The 17,486-nt window shown below is 54.0% G+C and overlaps 6 protein-coding genes across 6 annotated transcripts in view; 3 read left to right on the top strand and 3 right to left on the bottom strand.

The window, feature by feature from the left end:
* The window catches only part of Pmar_PMAR010051 (hypothetical protein), a gene marked incomplete at both ends in the record, with an annotated part of 493 nt that extends 129 nt beyond the window's left edge, over positions 1–364 (bottom strand). Inside the window, 2 exons of the mRNA XM_002788475.1 lie at positions 1–203; positions 247–364. Of these exons, the coding sequence (XP_002788521.1) occupies positions 1–203; positions 247–364 (321 nt within the window). The remainder of the gene's footprint in view (positions 204–246) is intronic.
* An 816-nt stretch (positions 365–1,180) lies between these two features.
* On the top strand, positions 1,181–7,951 carry Pmar_PMAR010052 (hypothetical protein; the record flags this gene model as incomplete). Its single annotated transcript, XM_002788476.1, has 37 exons — positions 1,181–1,278; positions 1,340–1,459; positions 1,506–1,623; positions 1,671–1,903; positions 1,948–2,084; positions 2,132–2,220; positions 2,265–2,746; positions 2,792–2,949; positions 3,000–3,073; positions 3,122–3,197; positions 3,244–3,417; positions 3,467–3,728; positions 3,772–3,894; positions 3,941–4,087; positions 4,328–4,441; positions 4,489–4,572; positions 4,616–4,664; positions 4,705–4,779; positions 4,827–4,868; positions 4,940–5,038; positions 5,088–5,196; positions 5,245–5,310; positions 5,358–5,468; positions 5,516–5,710; positions 5,761–5,838; positions 5,989–6,137; positions 6,181–6,208; positions 6,349–6,508; positions 6,554–6,639; positions 6,684–6,796; positions 6,851–6,934; positions 6,977–7,072; positions 7,130–7,209; positions 7,261–7,349; positions 7,398–7,569; positions 7,614–7,732; positions 7,845–7,951. 37 exons carry the CDS (start codon positions 1,181–1,183, stop codon positions 7,949–7,951), a joined length of 4,596 nt encoding a protein of 1,531 aa, XP_002788522.1.
* A 2,387-nt stretch (positions 7,952–10,338) lies between these two features.
* Positions 10,339–12,772, bottom strand: Pmar_PMAR010053 (conserved hypothetical protein; the record flags this gene model as incomplete). The annotated part of the gene is made up of 18 exons (XM_002788477.1): positions 10,339–10,481; positions 10,528–10,590; positions 10,640–10,724; positions 10,774–10,864; positions 10,913–10,964; positions 11,014–11,089; positions 11,136–11,253; positions 11,306–11,378; positions 11,420–11,510; positions 11,555–11,650; positions 11,703–11,825; positions 11,868–11,920; positions 11,963–12,117; positions 12,166–12,257; positions 12,304–12,366; positions 12,407–12,520; positions 12,568–12,656; positions 12,701–12,772. 18 exons carry the CDS (start codon positions 12,770–12,772, stop codon positions 10,392–10,394), a joined length of 1,596 nt encoding a protein of 531 aa, XP_002788523.1. The 3' UTR covers positions 10,339–10,391.
* Positions 12,773–12,932: 160 nt separating this feature from the next.
* Pmar_PMAR010054 (Transmembrane emp24 domain-containing protein 10 precursor, putative) lies at positions 12,933–15,074 on the top strand (the record flags this gene model as incomplete). Its single annotated transcript, XM_002788478.1, has 12 exons — positions 12,933–13,017; positions 13,065–13,162; positions 13,206–13,286; positions 13,330–13,436; positions 13,487–13,558; positions 13,998–14,049; positions 14,094–14,162; positions 14,207–14,272; positions 14,314–14,390; positions 14,436–14,499; positions 14,815–14,911; positions 14,959–15,074. 12 exons carry the CDS (start codon positions 12,933–12,935, stop codon positions 15,072–15,074), a joined length of 984 nt encoding a protein of 327 aa, XP_002788524.1.
* A 72-nt stretch (positions 15,075–15,146) lies between these two features.
* Positions 15,147–16,003, top strand: Pmar_PMAR010055 (conserved hypothetical protein). Its single transcript, XM_002788479.1, has one exon. It carries the CDS (start codon positions 15,174–15,176, stop codon positions 15,972–15,974), a length of 801 nt encoding a protein of 266 aa, XP_002788525.1. The 5' UTR covers positions 15,147–15,173; the 3' UTR covers positions 15,975–16,003.
* A 407-nt stretch (positions 16,004–16,410) lies between these two features.
* The window catches only part of Pmar_PMAR010056 (pentatricopeptide repeat-containing protein, putative), a gene marked incomplete at both ends in the record, with an annotated part of 3,767 nt that continues 2,691 nt past the window's right edge, over positions 16,411–17,486 (bottom strand). The window contains 6 exons of the mRNA XM_002788480.1: positions 16,411–16,561; positions 16,605–16,729; positions 16,780–16,897; positions 16,942–17,075; positions 17,167–17,341; positions 17,396–17,481. Coding sequence (XP_002788526.1) covers positions 16,411–16,561; positions 16,605–16,729; positions 16,780–16,897; positions 16,942–17,075; positions 17,167–17,341; positions 17,396–17,481 — 789 coding nt within the window. The remainder of the gene's footprint in view (positions 16,562–16,604; positions 16,730–16,779; positions 16,898–16,941; positions 17,076–17,166; positions 17,342–17,395; positions 17,482–17,486) is intronic.

A 17,486-nucleotide genomic window follows, 5' to 3' on the forward strand; every position in this document is an offset into this window, starting at 1 on the left:
GCCTCGGCGGTCAGCGGCCTGGGGACCTACTTGTAAGGTGATGAGCATCTTGGTCGTCCCGTCGGACGAGACTTGTTTCATCGTCACAGAGGTAGAGCATCTCATGAAGGCTTCGTCAAGCAGACTGGCGGCCTTCTTAGAGATCCCAGACAGTCGCGATGGGTCGAAGTGGATGTCAGTCAATAAGGCCTTCTGTATGGTACCTGGCAGAAGTAGTCGGTGGAGTGGTATTCAAGGTGAACTTACTAGCATGCTGGCGAGAGGACCCGACTTCGACAAGGAAAGCTTCCAAAGCAGGAGTATCCAGTAGAGGCTTGCGAAGACTACAGAGGTCCCGACGGCGGCTCCTAGTGGCTTCAGGCATAGTCCTGGCCGCCCAATGTACGACGGCTTCAATTCTTGAAGTAATTTAGGGCGCGCGCTATTTCCATCAGCGCAGGTTTCGCCAACTCGGATTTCGCCAAGTAACTACCGCACAGATAGCGGTCAGAATATTACACTGGTTACACTAAGTTGCCGATTTCGACACTAGCTCCTGCGATACGGCATGCTTGAGCCGTTAGAGCGGTTAGAGGAGGGAGCTCTCAGAGATCATCACGAGAGATATGCGAAGCCGCTGACTCCAATATCTCCATTATGGGAAGATAAGACATCTCACCGACGTGTAGTAGTAGTACTAGTAGTAGTAGTAGTAGTAGTAGTAGTAGTAGTAGTAGTAGTAGAAGTACTAGTAGCACCACCGTGCTGCCTTACAAGGTGTCCAGCCTATACGGTTAATACAGTGTATGTCTTCAAGGGAGCAGCTAATGGTAGTCTCCTACAGTGGATCTGGTCTCGAGCTGGCCACTCTAGGGCCTAGAGCTTTCAAGTCTCAGTTTAGCCAGACATTAGTACATGCCCTAGGCTCGGGGGAAGGAGGAGGAGGGGAGAGGTTGCTGGAGGTGTAGGAGGAGCTGGGGGCGGCGGATTAGGATTATAAGAGATAAGTGACAACATGACAGGTGCAGGGATCGAACCTGGGGTCTCTGGCTTACGTAGTACTGATACTATTATCCTGATGCCTTCGACACATGCAGTGATGCAACTAATGTTGCGTAGTGGACTATTTAACACAGGAAGAAGTTGCGTTAGTCGTCATGGGATGGGAGGCATTCGAAAAGTTGGCACTACTGTCGTGATGATGTCACAAGTACCGGAAGACCGGCAGGGCAGGGCCAAGAGCCCCTCCTTGGCCCGGTTGGAGTCTATTGCTAAGAAGCACCCTGAGAACCCTCTGAAGTGGCTAGAGGAGCTGAGGCGAGTCACACCACTAGAGGGAGTGGGTAGGTCCTTGTAACAGGTCCTTGCAAAGAAGTGGCAAAGGCGTGGTACCAAAGTCTGCTGGAAATGACCGTAGTCTGACGAGCTTATTCACTCACGCCCAACGGAGAGTAGCGGCAGCCATTGCACATAGAGGCCGGTGGGACTACCCACGGGCGGATGTGAAGAAGTGATGGTCATGACAGGGCTACCCAGCAGAAGTCCAGCAGTGGGAGGAGCATGTCCTCCCGTCCCCTCACTGCTAGCATGCCTAATGTCAATACAGCATCCCCTAGTCTTCCCCGGGCAGTTGGCCTAGCTATGGTAGGTCCCACTCTCCTCTCGGTAGGCTTATGCATCGGACCAATCAGACTGGCCCGGCCTCCTCCCGAGCGGTGGTGGAAGAGTCGCGAGCAGCTGAACTATGCCAGCTGCCGCCTCTCCCCACTGCCCTGCCCAAAGTCCTACCGTCAAGCGTGAGTCGTGGTGAGGGTAGAGTGCCTGCCCTAGACCTGGCCAAGGCTGGGCCTATCTCCACGCTGCCTCTGGCTAACAGTGCGTGTCACTCGAATAGGGTTCTCCCTACTGGAGGGACGCTGACCAGGTCGGGGAGTAGGGGGGGTCGGGATGAGAAGGAATAGTGGTCAGGTCCTCGAGACGACTGCACCTTCGGAAGTCTTGCCGAACATCTGCTGGCCAGCCGACGTGCTCCTCTACTGCGACGCGAGATCGGTCCACTAGAGCGAACACCCCCTCTTCCCAGCGGGCCTCGTTGAGCATTCACGGTGGGCTGCCGGCTGGGGCTGGTTATATTCCATACCACTCCTTTTAGGAATCATCGGTGAAGAAGGCCTGCCCTCGGCACTATTGCCCAGCACTACAAGCAGGGACCCGAGGAGAGAGTTGAAGGAGGAGGCACAAGTAAGCCATGTCGGCTTTCCGATACCACTCCTTTGTCTCATCAGCTCGTCGGGGAGCTGGCCTTCCTCGGGGACCTCAGCTGCCTCGCTAAGCTCCATCACCAGAGGGAATTGTTCACTCAAGTCGACAGAGAACTGTACCGGATGGATGAGCCCTCCTTTACCCCACAAGGGGAGTCCTTGGCCTCCCCAAGGCAGCGTCGCCTTGGCCCCTGTGAGGTCCGCCGGCCCAGCGAGTGGGGGGAGGTACGACGGCTACTACTGACAATGCTGGGGAAAGTCTCTGTGGACAAGCTGCCGATCCCGCTACTGTGGGACATGCTGGTCCCTGGTCTTGAGGCCCTCCCCATCCCTCTCCTCATGGCAACAGACTGCGACACCAGCAGCGTTGTAGTCGAGATGGAAATGGAGGAGTGCCCGTGTATGCAGCGGGCCGAGCCATGCCTTTGTCTGAGCCCAGGGGAGTGGCGGGAAGCCTGGAGGGGACTCAGACGCCATCGATCGCGGGCCCGAGAGCAGCTGTCACAGTGAGTGTCACCTCTACTGTGGTGTCATAGCTCCACTATCCTCAGATCGAGTATTGGTAACCCTTTCGCCGACCCCCTGTTGAGGTCGGTGTGCTCTGGCATCAGTGAGAGGCTACATAGAATGGAGAAGCAGGCCGGTGGGGAGGGGGAGGCTGGCCTGATGGTCATGCCAGAGGGAGTGGAGGAGCAGTTGGTCCTCCTGGGTAGTAGGCGTTGGCCCTCTGTCACTCAATGTGGCCATCTCTAGTGGTAGGTGAGTACGTCCGAAGAGCTGTGTTCCCTGGTGTATGTGCCGCCCAGGCCCTGGCAGCTGTCCTGCCTACACTGGTCAGGTCGATAGAGGTGGCTCCTTACAATGAATCATCCCTTCCTTAGGTAGAGGTCAAGGAGCTCCTCAAGGCCTTCCACGTTGAGGTGAGGAGGCAGAATGAGGTCCAAGCAGTGGCGGAGCGTAGGAGGGACTTCTGATGCCGCGCCCCTGTGGACCGCCTCTTCAGTTCGGGCGGGGTCGATGGACAGCCTGAGCCCTATGCAGTCGATGAGGACCCCTCGCCCTGCCGACCTCTACCGCTGGAGGCGCCTTGTGATAGCCCTCTCGTGGATCGCCTCTGCCCTACTAGAGTGCTCTGATGATGCTATCATGGCTGAGGGCATCCTAACGACCCTACTAGGTGGGTCTGGTGTCCACTGGTCTTGCCAGGCCCATAATCCTGTCCTCAGACCTCCCAGTCGTTGCCTCCCAGCCGGTCACTGGGACCACCCCGACAGAGTCGGCCACTCCCTTCTATGCCCTCCTGATCCCGGTCATAGCGGCTGCCTTCTTCCCCGAAACAGTGGAGGATTCCGGTATGTGGGTCCATCCCGAGATAGAGGACAGGAGGTTAGCCCTGGACCGGCTAAGGCTGCTCAAGGTCGTCTCGGCACTAATTAACATCATCCGGAGGGCCCTAGGGTCTACCCAGGATACCCCACCAGCGACGGTGTAAGGCATCCCCGCGTCACTATCACCAGGGCCTGCCCATCAGGTACGTACCGATGGCTGGGCGTCTATCCTCAGCCTGGGCAGCCATCACCGAGCATGTTGCCCCAGTGGTCATGGGCTCCTGGACTGCCTCCCTCTTCGCCCATGGGACCGGCATCATTCCTAGGTGGGCCCCTCTAGAGAGGGGTTGGTCATCCTAGTGTCGCACTCAGGTTCTTGGTCTCCCGTAGCTCCTCATGTCAGCTGGAGGGCTCGGCCGTGGAGGTGCTGTTAGAGTTAAGGCTGGCAGAAGCCGAGGCCGCCCTCTTCTCGATACCTGCGGACCTCAATGGCTTCCTCTTGGACCCTCATGTTGGGTGGTAGGAGACAGACTGGGGTTACATACTCGTGGCCATCCCAATCCTCTTCTCTTGCTGTTTTAAATACTCTATCTCGAGGCATAGCCCATGCACTTCCTCCTTCGGCAGGTACATCCACCACCACTACTCGCGCTTCATTCGACTGTATAGAAGACGGTCCAGCGGTGATGGGTCTGCCCCTTCGGGCGAGTCTCCGTCCAGCTCCTCCTCCTCCTCATCCTCTTTTTCTCATGCCTCTAGCCACCAACAGGGCGAGGGGAGCTCGGCAGCAGTGGGAGCTGTTGAGGACTCCCTGGCTGTGGCCCATCTGGGGGTCCTGGCGTCCGTCGCTCGAGGTCGTAGTGCAGCTGCGAGGTGGGTCTAAAGGGGAGGAGTGTTGGGACTGAGGGGATGCCTTGTAGGAAGAAGTTCTACTCGCTGAGGGTGGTGGAATTCCTCTGTGGGGAGATAGATTTGGAGCACGCAGTTTGCCATATGGAAGGACGGTAGGATGAGGCGAAGATGTGGTATGTACTATTACCCGAGTAGGTATCTGCAGTTCGGCACTCAGGAGGGTCGACCTACTAGCGGCGAGGAGGTGACCATCTGCCGTGAGACCGTTTGAGAGGTTGTTTCAGGACATGGTCTCGACTGGCGGCTCATGGGTAGATGGAGACCATCATGGTGAGGAAGGGGGAGGAGAGTCCTCGGAGGTGGGCCGCGCCCCAGTGGGAGCTCCCACCATGGGTGTTTGCTGTAGTATTATTCTTCCGATGAGGGCCGAACTCCAGCAGTGCCACAGGTAGCAGCAGCAGCCCTTCACACAGTAGCCGTTGGTTGTTCCGCTTGATACTCGGTTTGATCGCTCTGTAGGCATCTCGCAAGGTCGTAGTCCCTGGCCTGTCCTTGACTGGTCTAGGCCCCTCCACACAAGGGTGTGCGGCCCTTCTAGGCTCCATGCCCGCAGAGGAAGTAGGGGGAGGGGGAGGGGCATTCTGGGCTGCAGTGTCATCACTATCAGGCTACCAGAGACCCTGTCAGCAAAGCACATATCGATGGTGATGGGCCTTTGCCTCCTCCAGTGGCTCTACCGCCAGTCACTGTTAGTAACAAGGAGCTCAGGAAGAGTTGTAGGAAGCCCCTGCGGTAATGAGGTTGAGGTGCTCTCGTTGGTTTAGTGTCGGCTGAACCCCTGCCTCCCCCAGTGTCCTACCCCGAGTGCCAGGATGTGGCCCATGAGAGGAGTACTAAATTGTCGAGCGTGGTCGCTGCTAGTTGCCCTCCCTGCTAGGCCTCATGGATGATACCTCCTCCTCTTCCTCGACGCCCCCCAGCAGTCGGGCTCCTCAGTTCGCCCCCACGGCTCCGTCGCCGCCCATAGTGCCAAGACTAGCCTTCCAGGGTCGGCAATCCCCTCCCTTCACCATCAGCGTGTACACTCCTCTTAAGGTCTGCCGCCTTCTGTCCAAGGGCCCGGTGGCCTCGGCATCGACCCGACCCCACCTGAATACGCTCTAGGAGGCCCTGATACCCCTGTGGAGCCGCCTGGGGAGGTGATCATCTGGCGGGTCCGCATCGATAGTACTGAGGGTCAGATACCGGTCTCCAGCATGGTTGATGGCCCCTATGAGGATGGACCATCCAGTAGGCCTCGTGGTGATGGTGACTGTCGTTGGATCATATGATGGGGTTAGGTAGGCTGTCACCAGAGCTGTTCTACGACTGTGGTCGGAGGTGTAGGAGGCTCTACCGCTCGGAGGAACTACAAGAGGGTGGGTCGGGGAGGCCTTGCTGGACTTCATATCTATAGCTTTCGAACAAGTGCTCTACGTATACTCGGCCACTCGAAGGAACGCGTCATGGGAAATTATGAAGGAAAATATTATCGGAATCTTCGCGTCGCCCTATGGCCGCTTACTCAGGCATACTAAGGCTACTGCTGCTGCTACTGTTGTCGGCGACAAGGGGCACTCTGGACTGCCGCTACTGTGACCAGTTCCCAGCGCTGAATCGCAAAGTCAATGTCCTGTTCATCCTGGGGGTCCACCTTAGTCATCCAGCCAACTTTGGGGTGAGGGTATCTCTGTCGGGCGGCCCTGGGGCACCGTCATCAGGCCTTGCGCCGACTGCAACACCACGAGGGTATGCACTCACTACGGCACAGCCCTTGTCCCCACGGTGGGATCTTCCGCCTTCTGAAACTGTTGGCTCCTGGAAATTTCCCTCAATGGATCTACGCTGGTAGCCGTCTTACGTCCTCCTCCCGGGCATTCCCGAGGTAGATATGAAAGTCGTCGGTGGTGGGGCCTTCGGGACGGTCTTCCGCTGCGAGACGGTCCTCCAGCGTGAGGCCGCCGCTGCTGCCGCCGATTATGATGATGATGACGACACTGAAGTGGTCGCAGTGAAATTGGTTAACCGCAACCCGAACATTAGAGATAGGTGAGTAGACGGGAGTCGAAGGTAGCAGGAGAGCCCAGGGTTTAGGTGTGTGCTCTACGATGTCTACAATGAGGTGACGTGCCTGGAGGAGGGGCGTTTCGATGACTACATGACGGAGATCTACGACTACGGTCCTCAGGAGTTGTGAGGGTACTAGAGGTGAATGGCTTTTCAGGTTTCGATGGTTCCTCTTACTGGATCGTCATGCGATTCTACACCATGACGTTGACGAAGTGGCGGGCGCGCTTGGGCCAGCCCTTGGAGGACCATCTTTTGGACCTCTTGGAAGTAGGCGGTGTCACCACGGTGGTGTCACCACGGCGGTGTCACCATCCGTATCAGACCTATCGTAAAATCCTCACTGCAGTCGGCAAGCTCCATAGGGACGGCTTGGTCCACTACGACCTCAAATGTGACAACATTATGGTACTCCGTTAGCCCCCTACCCTCATTCGACAGGCCCCTCAGGTCCTCGACCACGGTTCTGCTCGTGCCAGCGACATTTCTGTAGTGCTGGCTGACTTCGGGGAGAGTCGGGTACTCGAGGGACCACAAAACGCCGATGTAGGTGGCGGCTTCTCTTGGTTCTGCTTGCCCCCCGAGGGAGGCCCTCATCATCAGCTATGTGTCCGCAACCGTGGGACGGAGTTTGTAAAGCCGCCCGAGATGCTCACCATCGAGCGGGCCCTTCGTCGAGATGAGTAAACCCATGCATCACTATCTCCCTAGTTCACGTCGTTTCCCCACTTCAGCGCGGCCTTCGATCGGCGTAAAAGTGTTGGTACCACTACGGCCAGCGACGTTTGGAGTGTTGGCTGCATGCTGTACGAACTCATCACCGGTAGGTTAGGGATTGCCACTGGCGGTGGGCCCTAGGGCCAGTGTCTAGGACAGTACCTCTTCTACAATGACGATTGGATCCGTTTCTATATGCGTCTCACTGGTGGTCCGGAGCGGGCTGCTCGCTATGGCTCGCCAGCCGTAGCGGCCCCGATTGATATTCTCACTGACGATAATATACAAATGCTCGACAACAACGCCTGCCTCTGCGACTTCCTAAGGTAGAGCAGTCCCTCTCCTGCCTGGCTCGTGGTTGTGGCCCTAGGTTTATGCTGGTTCGAGATCCCCAGTGCCGGCCGACCATCCCGGCTGTCCTCCATCGCTTCCATAGGGTCAATGCAGCTGTCCAGCTGGAATGTGGCGTACGTCCTCACACGTGGCGGAGTAGACGTTCAGAAAAGACACCTCGAGTGAATGGGCCGCGGGCCCTCCCCATCTCAGGGGAGACCAACGTAAGGGTCCCCTTCCTTTTCTACTGCCTATGGTCTTCTTCTAGGGTGTCCTGGAGATGAGCGTGCTCAGCAGCGCCCGTCGGTCCCCTGCTACTTCTCGCCAGTCTTCGCCTCCTGGGACGACCAGGTCCATCAGACTACCGTACCTTGAGGACGATATAGTGGCGGTCGCTGCTGAGGTCCAGCCGAGGCTCTCTCGGGTGTTGGAGGATACATTGTTGCTGACGGTGCCGTTGCAGTCGAGCTTGGTACCGGAGTGGTTGGTACGGCAGGCTGTCCCAACACATGTCATCGATCTGCGCCCGGCTGATGAGCCCAACCTCTCGGGCTTCCCAGCGACGGTTACTTGCGTGAGGGCCTCCTGGGGTACGGAGGGGCCGAGACGTTCTACTAGGGCCTTTCTGAACGCCATACCACTCCTCTTTGACTTTGCACGCTCAGCTGCCGCCTCTCGAGGACGCCTTCTACTAGTGGACACAGGCCACGTTGCGATGGCCTTCGTAGCATTGATAGTATCCGAGGGTCACCAGCTTGGCATCTATCGGGCCCTTTGCCTCCTTCTATCTCGGCATCTGTCCCCCCTTGACCAGCCCTATCCGCGGCTCATCGCAGCTGCATCTAAGTGGCAACAGAGCAGGATACAGAACTGGTCCCGAACTGAGGCCCTGCTGGGCAACGGGTCCATGGCTGGTAGCTGCCTATGTGGGGTGTGCTCATGGATGCTCAGGGGCTCCGCTGTGAGGTCCATAGTACCATTCAGAGGCATAATTCACGACGACGTCCCTACGATAGTCACTTGCCGTTGTTCCCCTAATGAGCCGGTCAGGGCGTGCGCTAACCTCTACAGCTGCGCTGCCTACTGTCAGTATCTGAGGTCCATGGACGGTGGTGATAGAGACCCTAGGGACGCTGCCGTCTGGCTCTGGTTGCCGGCTATACTCAATAAGGATGGCGAGGTGAACCACTGTCCATTCTTCCGGAGGACCAGGGGGGCGGAGGTATCGAGAGGTCTTGATGGTAGCGCGGTAGCAGCCCGGAAGAAGGGAGGGGCCACGCCCTGTCAGTCTGGGAGGAGTAATGGTCCAATAATGATGTCAAGGATGTACAGGTAGGGCTGCTTTCCCCTGCTTATACTCCTATTCAGTGATCGCTAGGTGCGTCTATTGTCGAGTATTGTCCCACGCGGTAGTATCCGTGAACAGCGGTACGAGTGGTAGTAGCAGCAGCAGTAGCGTACGCGGCATTAGAGAGAGGGGATGGGTGGTCCTCAACCTTACCAATGACGCCCATCGTTTGCGTGGACTGCAGGACGTGCCGCTCCGGAGGCGGCTGGGCGCCCGACCACCGTAGGTTCATGTGCTACTCTATGGCAGATTTCATGATAGGGATTTCGATCCCGAACATAATTTTTCGGAGGATCGAGTCTTCTCTAATTTGGCACCGTCCTTGCGTGGTGGTAGTCTTACTGGCAGTGCCTCTCTAGCGACGCCAGGTATGAAGTATAACCACTAATTGGGGGTGATCTGCAATCTTGGGTAGATTCGAGAAGGAGTGGTATCGAGGCGCTGAAGGGCACCCGACCAGTTGCTGAGCCTCCTACTGCGGTTCCACTTGAAGGAGAGGAGTACTACTACCCTTCAAGTAGGTGGTATCATTCCACTCAGTCGGGGAGTCGGTATCCAGAGGCACAATAGTGTTATCGTGTCTCCACTACTCTGCACTCACTCGCTGCTATCATAGATACCTTGGGCTGGGATTTGAGGCGGCAGTCTTTGGCAGAGCTGCTCCTCCCACCATCACCCTGCCCTGAACTCGCCAGACTTCTCCGTGCAATTCTACCCAACTTGACCATCTCCTCCTCGGGTCGCTAGAGGCAGGCCATCGTGAATAATACTTGTCTGACATGTATATTAATCCGCATCATATTGAGACTCCTCTGCTTTGTGTTGGAAGTATACATAGTAAGTGAACACTCGAAACACATACAAGGCTTGCATACTGTTCGAGTGATGTTCATCCTGACATAAACATAGACTGAAATCTGTAGGCAAGCCGGCTATTGTTCTTGGTGATAGCAGGACAGTACTAAGCACTGAATGTACAGCTAGAGTCTGCCTGGTATACATCCGTCAGGCTACTAGACGAATGAATATCGCTGTAACGTTAAGGAGAGCACAACTTTGTGTGTGTTGAGCAGCAGATAAGCGCATCGTAGGGAGAGAGCCACTTGAACTTAGGCGATCTATAGATATGATTAAACCGCAGAGAGTGGATGTGAACACCCAAAGTCGCTCACCTCCTGTCGCTACCGGTAATGACAGGTTGTTCACGATAGCCCGAAGTAATATGCTAGTTAATAAGCACGCAGTCTTCATAGATCGATAGACAGAAGCATTTGTTCATCTCAATTTATGCTGCAATATGCACTTGGTGGATCTCACTCTAGGTCGATTAGCAGAAGTCTCGCCTACTCGTGTAGGTGCTCCCCGTGACGCTTTCCTCTATCTCTACCATCACTATTACGCAACACACGAAGCCTATCGAGGCACTAACGAAACCAGCAATCAAGGAAACTCCGCCGACCAACCACTTCAGAAGGCGGCAGCGAACATATTCAACCTCTCGTTACGCAGCTTCACGCGTAACACTTCCAGCTGCTCGTTCATATGGGTCGTATACTCCTGAAATCCGACAAGTAGACAGGAACATCCACCTCCAACCATCTACCTTTGCTCGTAGATCAGCGCAAGCGTCGACAGGCACCGACTGGACAGCGGCTTCGCTGAGCATCTAATACACGGTAATATGAAAACCAGATCTACATGGCCATGATTCCTACCGGGAACCCGACCTTGTTGTTTATTTTAGTGTAGAGCTCCTCCAAACGAGCCATGTCCGTCGCATCAAGTATTGACCAATCGTATCTGGTGTCACCATAGCGGTCCTCTTCAGTGTCACCATACAAGCCACTACCCTCCCTTTCCTTTAGCCTTCTTAGCAAGACTTCTCACTTCATCAGCCTCAGCCTTGGTCACCATATACTGCCTCTCGAAATCCCTCTCACCTAAACAACAGCTCTTCTTGGCTCCACCCAATACCACTCCTTTCCTACTTCTCCTCTTATCAAACGCCAATCGCTGTATCAGAGTGCCCTTAGCATCAGCCTGAGACCAACAACCGTACGAAAAGCAGGGAGAGGAGAGCAGTACGTACAGTAGCCTTGGAGACATCCTGAGTTTTCAAATCCTTGAAGGAGTTCACAAAGTGATTCTTGACCGGATCCTTAGACCTAAAACAACGCAATTCGAACACTTTTACACACTCCCCCTTTCTACGCATCGACGGTGTCACCAGCCAACTGAGCGATGGCTGTGTTGAGGCTCTCTTGCTGCATCTTGGGATCAGTCGGGAACATATCACGGAAAGATGATGCCGTCTCCCGAACGAGAATTTCTGATGAGGACCAGCAGATCCCAGCGACCGAGGCTGCCCTCTCCCTACTCACCCTGCATAGAAGCGGCTATGTTATGCTCAGATCTCTCGATGTTCTGAAGCTGATGCAGCACACGATCAGTGACCTGACGAAAAATTGCGGTCGCGATGGTAGCATAAAACTCACATCGTGCTTTTGCTTCTGGATCAACGCGTGACGATACTGTGCCAATCTGTCGGTAGACTCTCTCTTAAAAGCCTTCAGGTAATTAACACACCTAACCGATCCGTCCCGAGGAGAGCAGGATGACTTTCCCCCCACATGGAATCGTTGGTGAAGCGGGACATGTTCTTCAGGATCTTATCCTCTCCTTCCATCACTCCAGCCGCAGTCTTCTGTTCAGCCATGAACTCGTTGCTGGAAATGCGGAAAAATTCCAAAGGCGAGGACTATGATGAGGAGCTCCTACCGTCTCCAAACACGGTTGGCCATCCTCGAGAAGAGGTACCAACAGCTGACGAACCACAGAGAGAACCCGTAGGTCTTCATGTAGAAGAGGTAGTTGTAGAATGGGAAGTTCTTGAAGATGTACCTACGGCACGTTGGATGGCCTTTTAAGGCTGTCTGGTCTTACCATCCTCCAGCGAAGATCAACCAGTGGTCTCTGAGGAAGCCCTTCCGCTTAACCTGAATGAATTGAATAAGGTGTGGTATGGAATTAATTCCAACCTTGTCGTAGTCAAGTTCGCCAATATGGCTTTTCTCCATGCGACTACGAAGGCAAAACTTGTAGGTGTCCTCCTCAGGGACGTCGAAGAGGACAGAGAGCTCAGGGTAGTGGAAGCGGTAGTCCGAGGGGAAGGTCGCTTGTATGGCGTTCCGTTCTGATATCAGGGTATTATATCATACCACTCCATCCGCAACTCTACTACCTTTCTCGGTGTACCCATTCTTCCACATGAGGGCCAACAGCTCATCAGTAGTGAGAAAAATGTCGTTCTCTACCGTAAGGCCGTCCTTGCATCTGATGGTGAGGGGATGCGACCTCACACGAGTTCACGTTCAACTACCTCTGGTAGAACTCCCGGAAGGCTTCCTTACGGCCTTCCTGGTCCGTGACCAATTTGAGATACCTGCGGCCATAGTAGAGCATACCACACCTTCGCCAAGTACCTTATGAATAGAGGGACATCCTTCGTGAACTTGGCCAGCTGGTCTCTCTCGGGCATGTACAGCAGCAGGTCGTCCCAAGTCGTGTTTTCATTGTAGGGTCGGGTGATCTTATACCTAATCCGTCGAAGCGGTAGGAAGGGACGGGCGTGTGGGGAGTCTACTTAGTAACGAAAACGCCGCCAGGGCCGGAGAGCTGCGGTATGGTGATACCAAAGCCCATGCCGTTGGTAAAGGAGGACGAATGACGCACCTGATAGGAAATGCGGAAGGAGTGGTATGAATACGAGGAATCACCTGACAAGCCGCCGTTCTGCCAAAAGCGGAATAAGCCGCAACGGGCCGGACATATGCAGCCTTAGAGAGCATCCTCGACAACGGGTAAGGTAGAAAAAAGACAACAGGGGCAACCACTGTGATGTACCAACGAGATGAACCAGACTTCAGCGTTGAGGAAATGCAAGAGAGCAAGATCTGTGAGTAATGCTGCACCGTTGATGGAACTGAAATCGCATTCTGTCATCAGCTAATGCTCTCCTCGGTTGTTCATAAGGGAGGTAAGAGGCTCCTTCCCAACACGGTGGCCGCCTCTAGAGGGCTCTTCGCTGCTTCTGGTGAGCATTCCTTGTCGAGAGCATTGAGTTGAAGGTTTGCCTGTCAGCGCCTCGCTTCACATGGACTGAGATTTGGTGGGAGCATGACCCGACCCCCAAGGTGGCCCAGTATAGACCTTATGTATGCACTGTGGAGTCTGGCAAGGTAACGCGTATCTTGAGGTTCGAACATGTATGATACGGAATAGGTCTATTGGTGGTGCGCCTGTGGTGAGTCCAAGACACAGCCATGGGTTGATGGTCATTGTAAATGCTCAAAGAGGGAAGGGGTAGGTCCTCCCTCATCTACATATGGTATTCATTGCTCTTTAGGGTTTCCGTCCCCGTCGTTGGGAGCCCGAGCACGATGGTGTTCGCCTTTTCTGCGGCTGCAAGTCCTGCTTCAGCTCCCCCACTTGGAACGGTGGTTGCTTCACCAAGTAGGGCCCTTCCCTTACAACCCTCGGGACCTATCCTTGCTCTCTTTCAGATGGATGCAGTCGAACCCCGCTGGTGGTATGCTCTACTGCTTCGCGGCTGCCTTTGGTTTCGGCACGCTGACGTCGTATTGGTTCCACCCCTAGGCCCTCCGGGGACCATCCTATGTCGTACATCTGTTGCTTGCAAGCATCAGTTCTATTATTGTTACCTCTCATGGAGGCTTTTTGATCCGTATGGGTTTGAGTTTGAGAGTATCTGATCGCCGTAAGGACGGCGCTTGTTGGTTTTCGTGATGGGACCAGGCGTTGTGGTAGCGTTACTAGCAGCAGTCGTGTGCAACGTGTCTGCAGCGAAGATGAATATCACGATATCAATTGATCCGAGAACTAACGTGAAGTGCCTGGGGGAGGAGTTCTCTGCTGGGCAGCTGTTGGTAACACTGAGGGAATCACATAGTTTCGCTTAAGGGCCGACTTCAATTTTTGCCTACTACTGCTACTATCTGTAGAGCGTACACCGTAGTTGAGCCGTAATAGAGTTCTTCAGGTAGTTGATAGTAGGGTACTTCCTGATGACGACGACAAAGCAGCCTCGTCAGCTCTAATAGACCTAGTAGGCATTGGAAAGCATGTAATGGCTGCTTTTATGAAATCCAGGTCGTTCGCCCTGGCGCCGAATACGATACTCCAGAGTCTGGCATTCCTCTAGGGCTGTACGAAACTGGAGTGAGTTCCCTCTACCTCACCGTGGACCATCCCATATGGTACAGATTGACGGTGTGTTGGCAGTCGAGCACGACCGGAAGACCATCAAAGTGGCGACGACCATCGAACAGGTGTGTCTTTAGGTCAACCCGATAATACCTTTGTGGAGCAGGATGGGCCCCACTGGATCTGTATTGGTCTGTCGAGGAATGGCCGATGGACTCCTACTGAGGTCTCGCTAGCTCTGAGGTGGGTACTCATCATGTATACGGCGATGGTGGTCTCTCTCTCGAGGTACGGTGGTGATGCTGCTGACTTTACTCAGCTGGCTAGAAGAGATCATTTAGATGATACTCAAGTAAGGCAGTAGTAGTAGTACTCTGATAAGCCTCCGTTTGAGTGAATAGAGTCTACTTGGACTGATGGACGAGTAACAGAGGTTCAGGCGAGGGTGCCTTGTGGCCGGTGATGGCGGTATATATATGCTGGCTCCCCTCATATACGAGCTAGGATAGAAGTAGACAGAAACCAACCATAATTCGCCCCAAAACTTCCTAGGAATTTGCATATCATCACCGACACATGTAGTTGAGCATGTGCGTATTTTCCCACGCTGCTTGTGGTAGCTGATTTGACAACGATCGTCCTGTCATCCCTGAAGACTTCGTGTTAGGTACAACTGTACCGCGTACAGGTTATCTTGAGAGAGTACCATAAGACGTTATTCTATATGAGGGAGAGGGATGAACGGATGCGGCAAACCACAGAGAGTTGGTGCCCCCAAAGCCTCCACAGTTCGGCTCCTTGTGCCCCTCAGGCACGTCATCGAGGTTGGTGGCATTCTGCTTGCTGAATGCTGGTGTCGTTATCACTGTGGCGGGACTGCAAATACTCTATTACAGGCGCTATTTCACTCGTAAGAAGATGATCTGATAAACGCATGGTCCTCATGTACTCCAGTTTTCAATAATGAGCTGTTGAGTTCAGCGCTGGTCAGATCCCTGTAGTTAATTTCCTGTTATATTTACCCCTATGCTTTCTTCTTTTTACCTGGCTCCCCGCGCCGTAGTTCCTCTACTGAGTGCTCCTTCTCTAGCTCAGCGAGCGCTCACGTTTACGGCGAGAGGCGGCTTCGTCCAACAAAAGTCTAACGGCCTCTTGGGTGCCGTTCATCGCAATTTCGCATCGACAACAAAGGGCTGTTCGAAACACTGCTGTAAACTACACTGTCCTAAATGCGACTTTGTTATGAATTCATTCTGCCCCTTCTGTCCATCTTGTGACTCCTTCCAACCGGAAAAGCCTCGTGAATGCCCTACTGATTACTTCTGCCTGCTTGACCAGCCCCACAAGTACAGTATCGACACCAAGGGTGCTGAGAAGTGCTACAGGCGACTTCAGAACAGGCTGCATCCAGATAAGGTTGCTCATGTTGACGGCGCCGACGCTGAAGTTGCTGCTGCCGATTCCGCGATGGTAAATGATGCCATCAAAACGCTGAGGTCTCCCTTGAAGAGAGCGGAGCATCTCCTCCAACTGGAGACCGGTGTGAAGGCGGACAACGACGAGGCAGATGGGATGGGAAATATGGACCCTAGTGTGCTGATGGAAATGTTGGAGTACAATGAAGAGATTGATGATGCCGAGGGGGACGAGGAGGAGCTCCTCAAGCTCACTCAGGAGAACGATGAGAGGATCAAAGAGTGCGAGGATGAGCTCACGAGGCTCTGTGATGAGGCCCACGACTGGGAGGCGGTCGAGACTGAAGTCAATCGCTTGAGGTTTCTCGTCCGCATCGACGATAGGTTGAAAGGCACTGTGAACAAAATGTAGTGACCTTCTATATACTACTGCATACTATATACATCGGTTTCTACTTGGAACTCAATCGAGGCATTTGTGTTGTCAAGTGACAGATGCGACATAGAACAACTCTCATACACAACGTTCATAGAGACACATTATCCAACGCCCTCTATATTCCCGCTGACTTCGACAGCGGAATTCCATGCGTCCAGCCGTTAATAGGAGGGCCATGAGCGCTACCACGACCCTCATCAGCTAGCAATAATTGCACTGACCCACTCGTTATTATAATGGAATTCACACGAAAGTCATTCCTGTCGAGTTCCTTACCATACTTCTTAGAGTTTTGACCATGTGCTTTTTGCCTTGCAACCGACTTCAATAACATCAACACTTGAATGCCTCAGAAACAGCATGAACACGGAAAGGACAAATAAATGCAACCTGGAGATTCATGGAGATCTTAAATGAATTTTTCCGCGATGAAATTGGGTTGAGGCTTATCCCGCATCTTCGCGTAAAAGTCTCCGCCTTTTTTCTTCATCTGTCTGTATTGCTCATATGGTAGTGATGGATCCTTACCACCACTCTTCCTATCGATGTGATCCCAATACCTGACCATACGAGATCTCGATAGCCCTACTATTCGAAACCTACCGCTCTCGAGCTTCATGCAACGGAGTGGCGTCCAAGGTCGTAAGGCCGTCTTTGGCCAGCAACAGCTCATGTTGGCGAATCTCGAGTTCATCCAGTTTCTTCCGTCTGCTGACCTTATCGAACATCTGATAGGAGCACACAGATATCTCAATGGCAACTCTCAGGGCGACCCCACCTGTTGCCGATTCTTGGCGACGAGCTTGCCTATCATATGATGCAACTGCACGACCTTACGGCCCACCTTCGCCAGCCGGCCAGCTTGGTAGGGCAATGGCATCACCCCACGACTGTACCTGACGAACACCTGTGCGCCTCCCATATACCAAGTCGGGCGAACATGTCATCCAAGACAGCCAGAGTGGCTCGACTGCTCTTCGAGTTCATCGCCACATCCAATGCTAGTCGTAGCATCTCCTCACTCATCTGTGACGGACACCTGTCCGGATCGTCGGGGACCACCAAAGCATTGTTCTGACCAGAGATAAGCAGTAGTAGCCTCCACTAGAACCCATTAGCCAATCGCAAGCGTTGACCCCAGATGCCAACACGTGACACCTCCCACCTCGATCGTCTCCACGCCAACCAGCGAGTTATCCGCTGCTCCCATCATCTCCTTCTTCTTCTCAATTTCCCTAACCTCAATCGCCTTAAAGTGTTCCTTCATTTGAGTGTACAACGCCATAAACCTAGCGTTATCTCCCATACCCTTCCCGAGCATCCTCAGCAACGTCTCATATCTAACCCAACACCAACCAACGTCACCATCATTCGCCCTCTGGTGAGGTCCTCACGTTCGGACGGTCGGAGCCACCCCAAAGGAAGCGTATTGTTGCACCATGTCAATAGCATGACTCGCGAAACCACCAGCAGCATATACCTAAC

This window comes from Perkinsus marinus, assembly GCF_000006405.1.
Source record: "Perkinsus marinus ATCC 50983 genomic scaffold scf_1104296927884, whole genome shotgun sequence".
Lineage (NCBI taxonomy): Eukaryota > Perkinsozoa > Perkinsida > Perkinsidae > Perkinsus > Perkinsus marinus.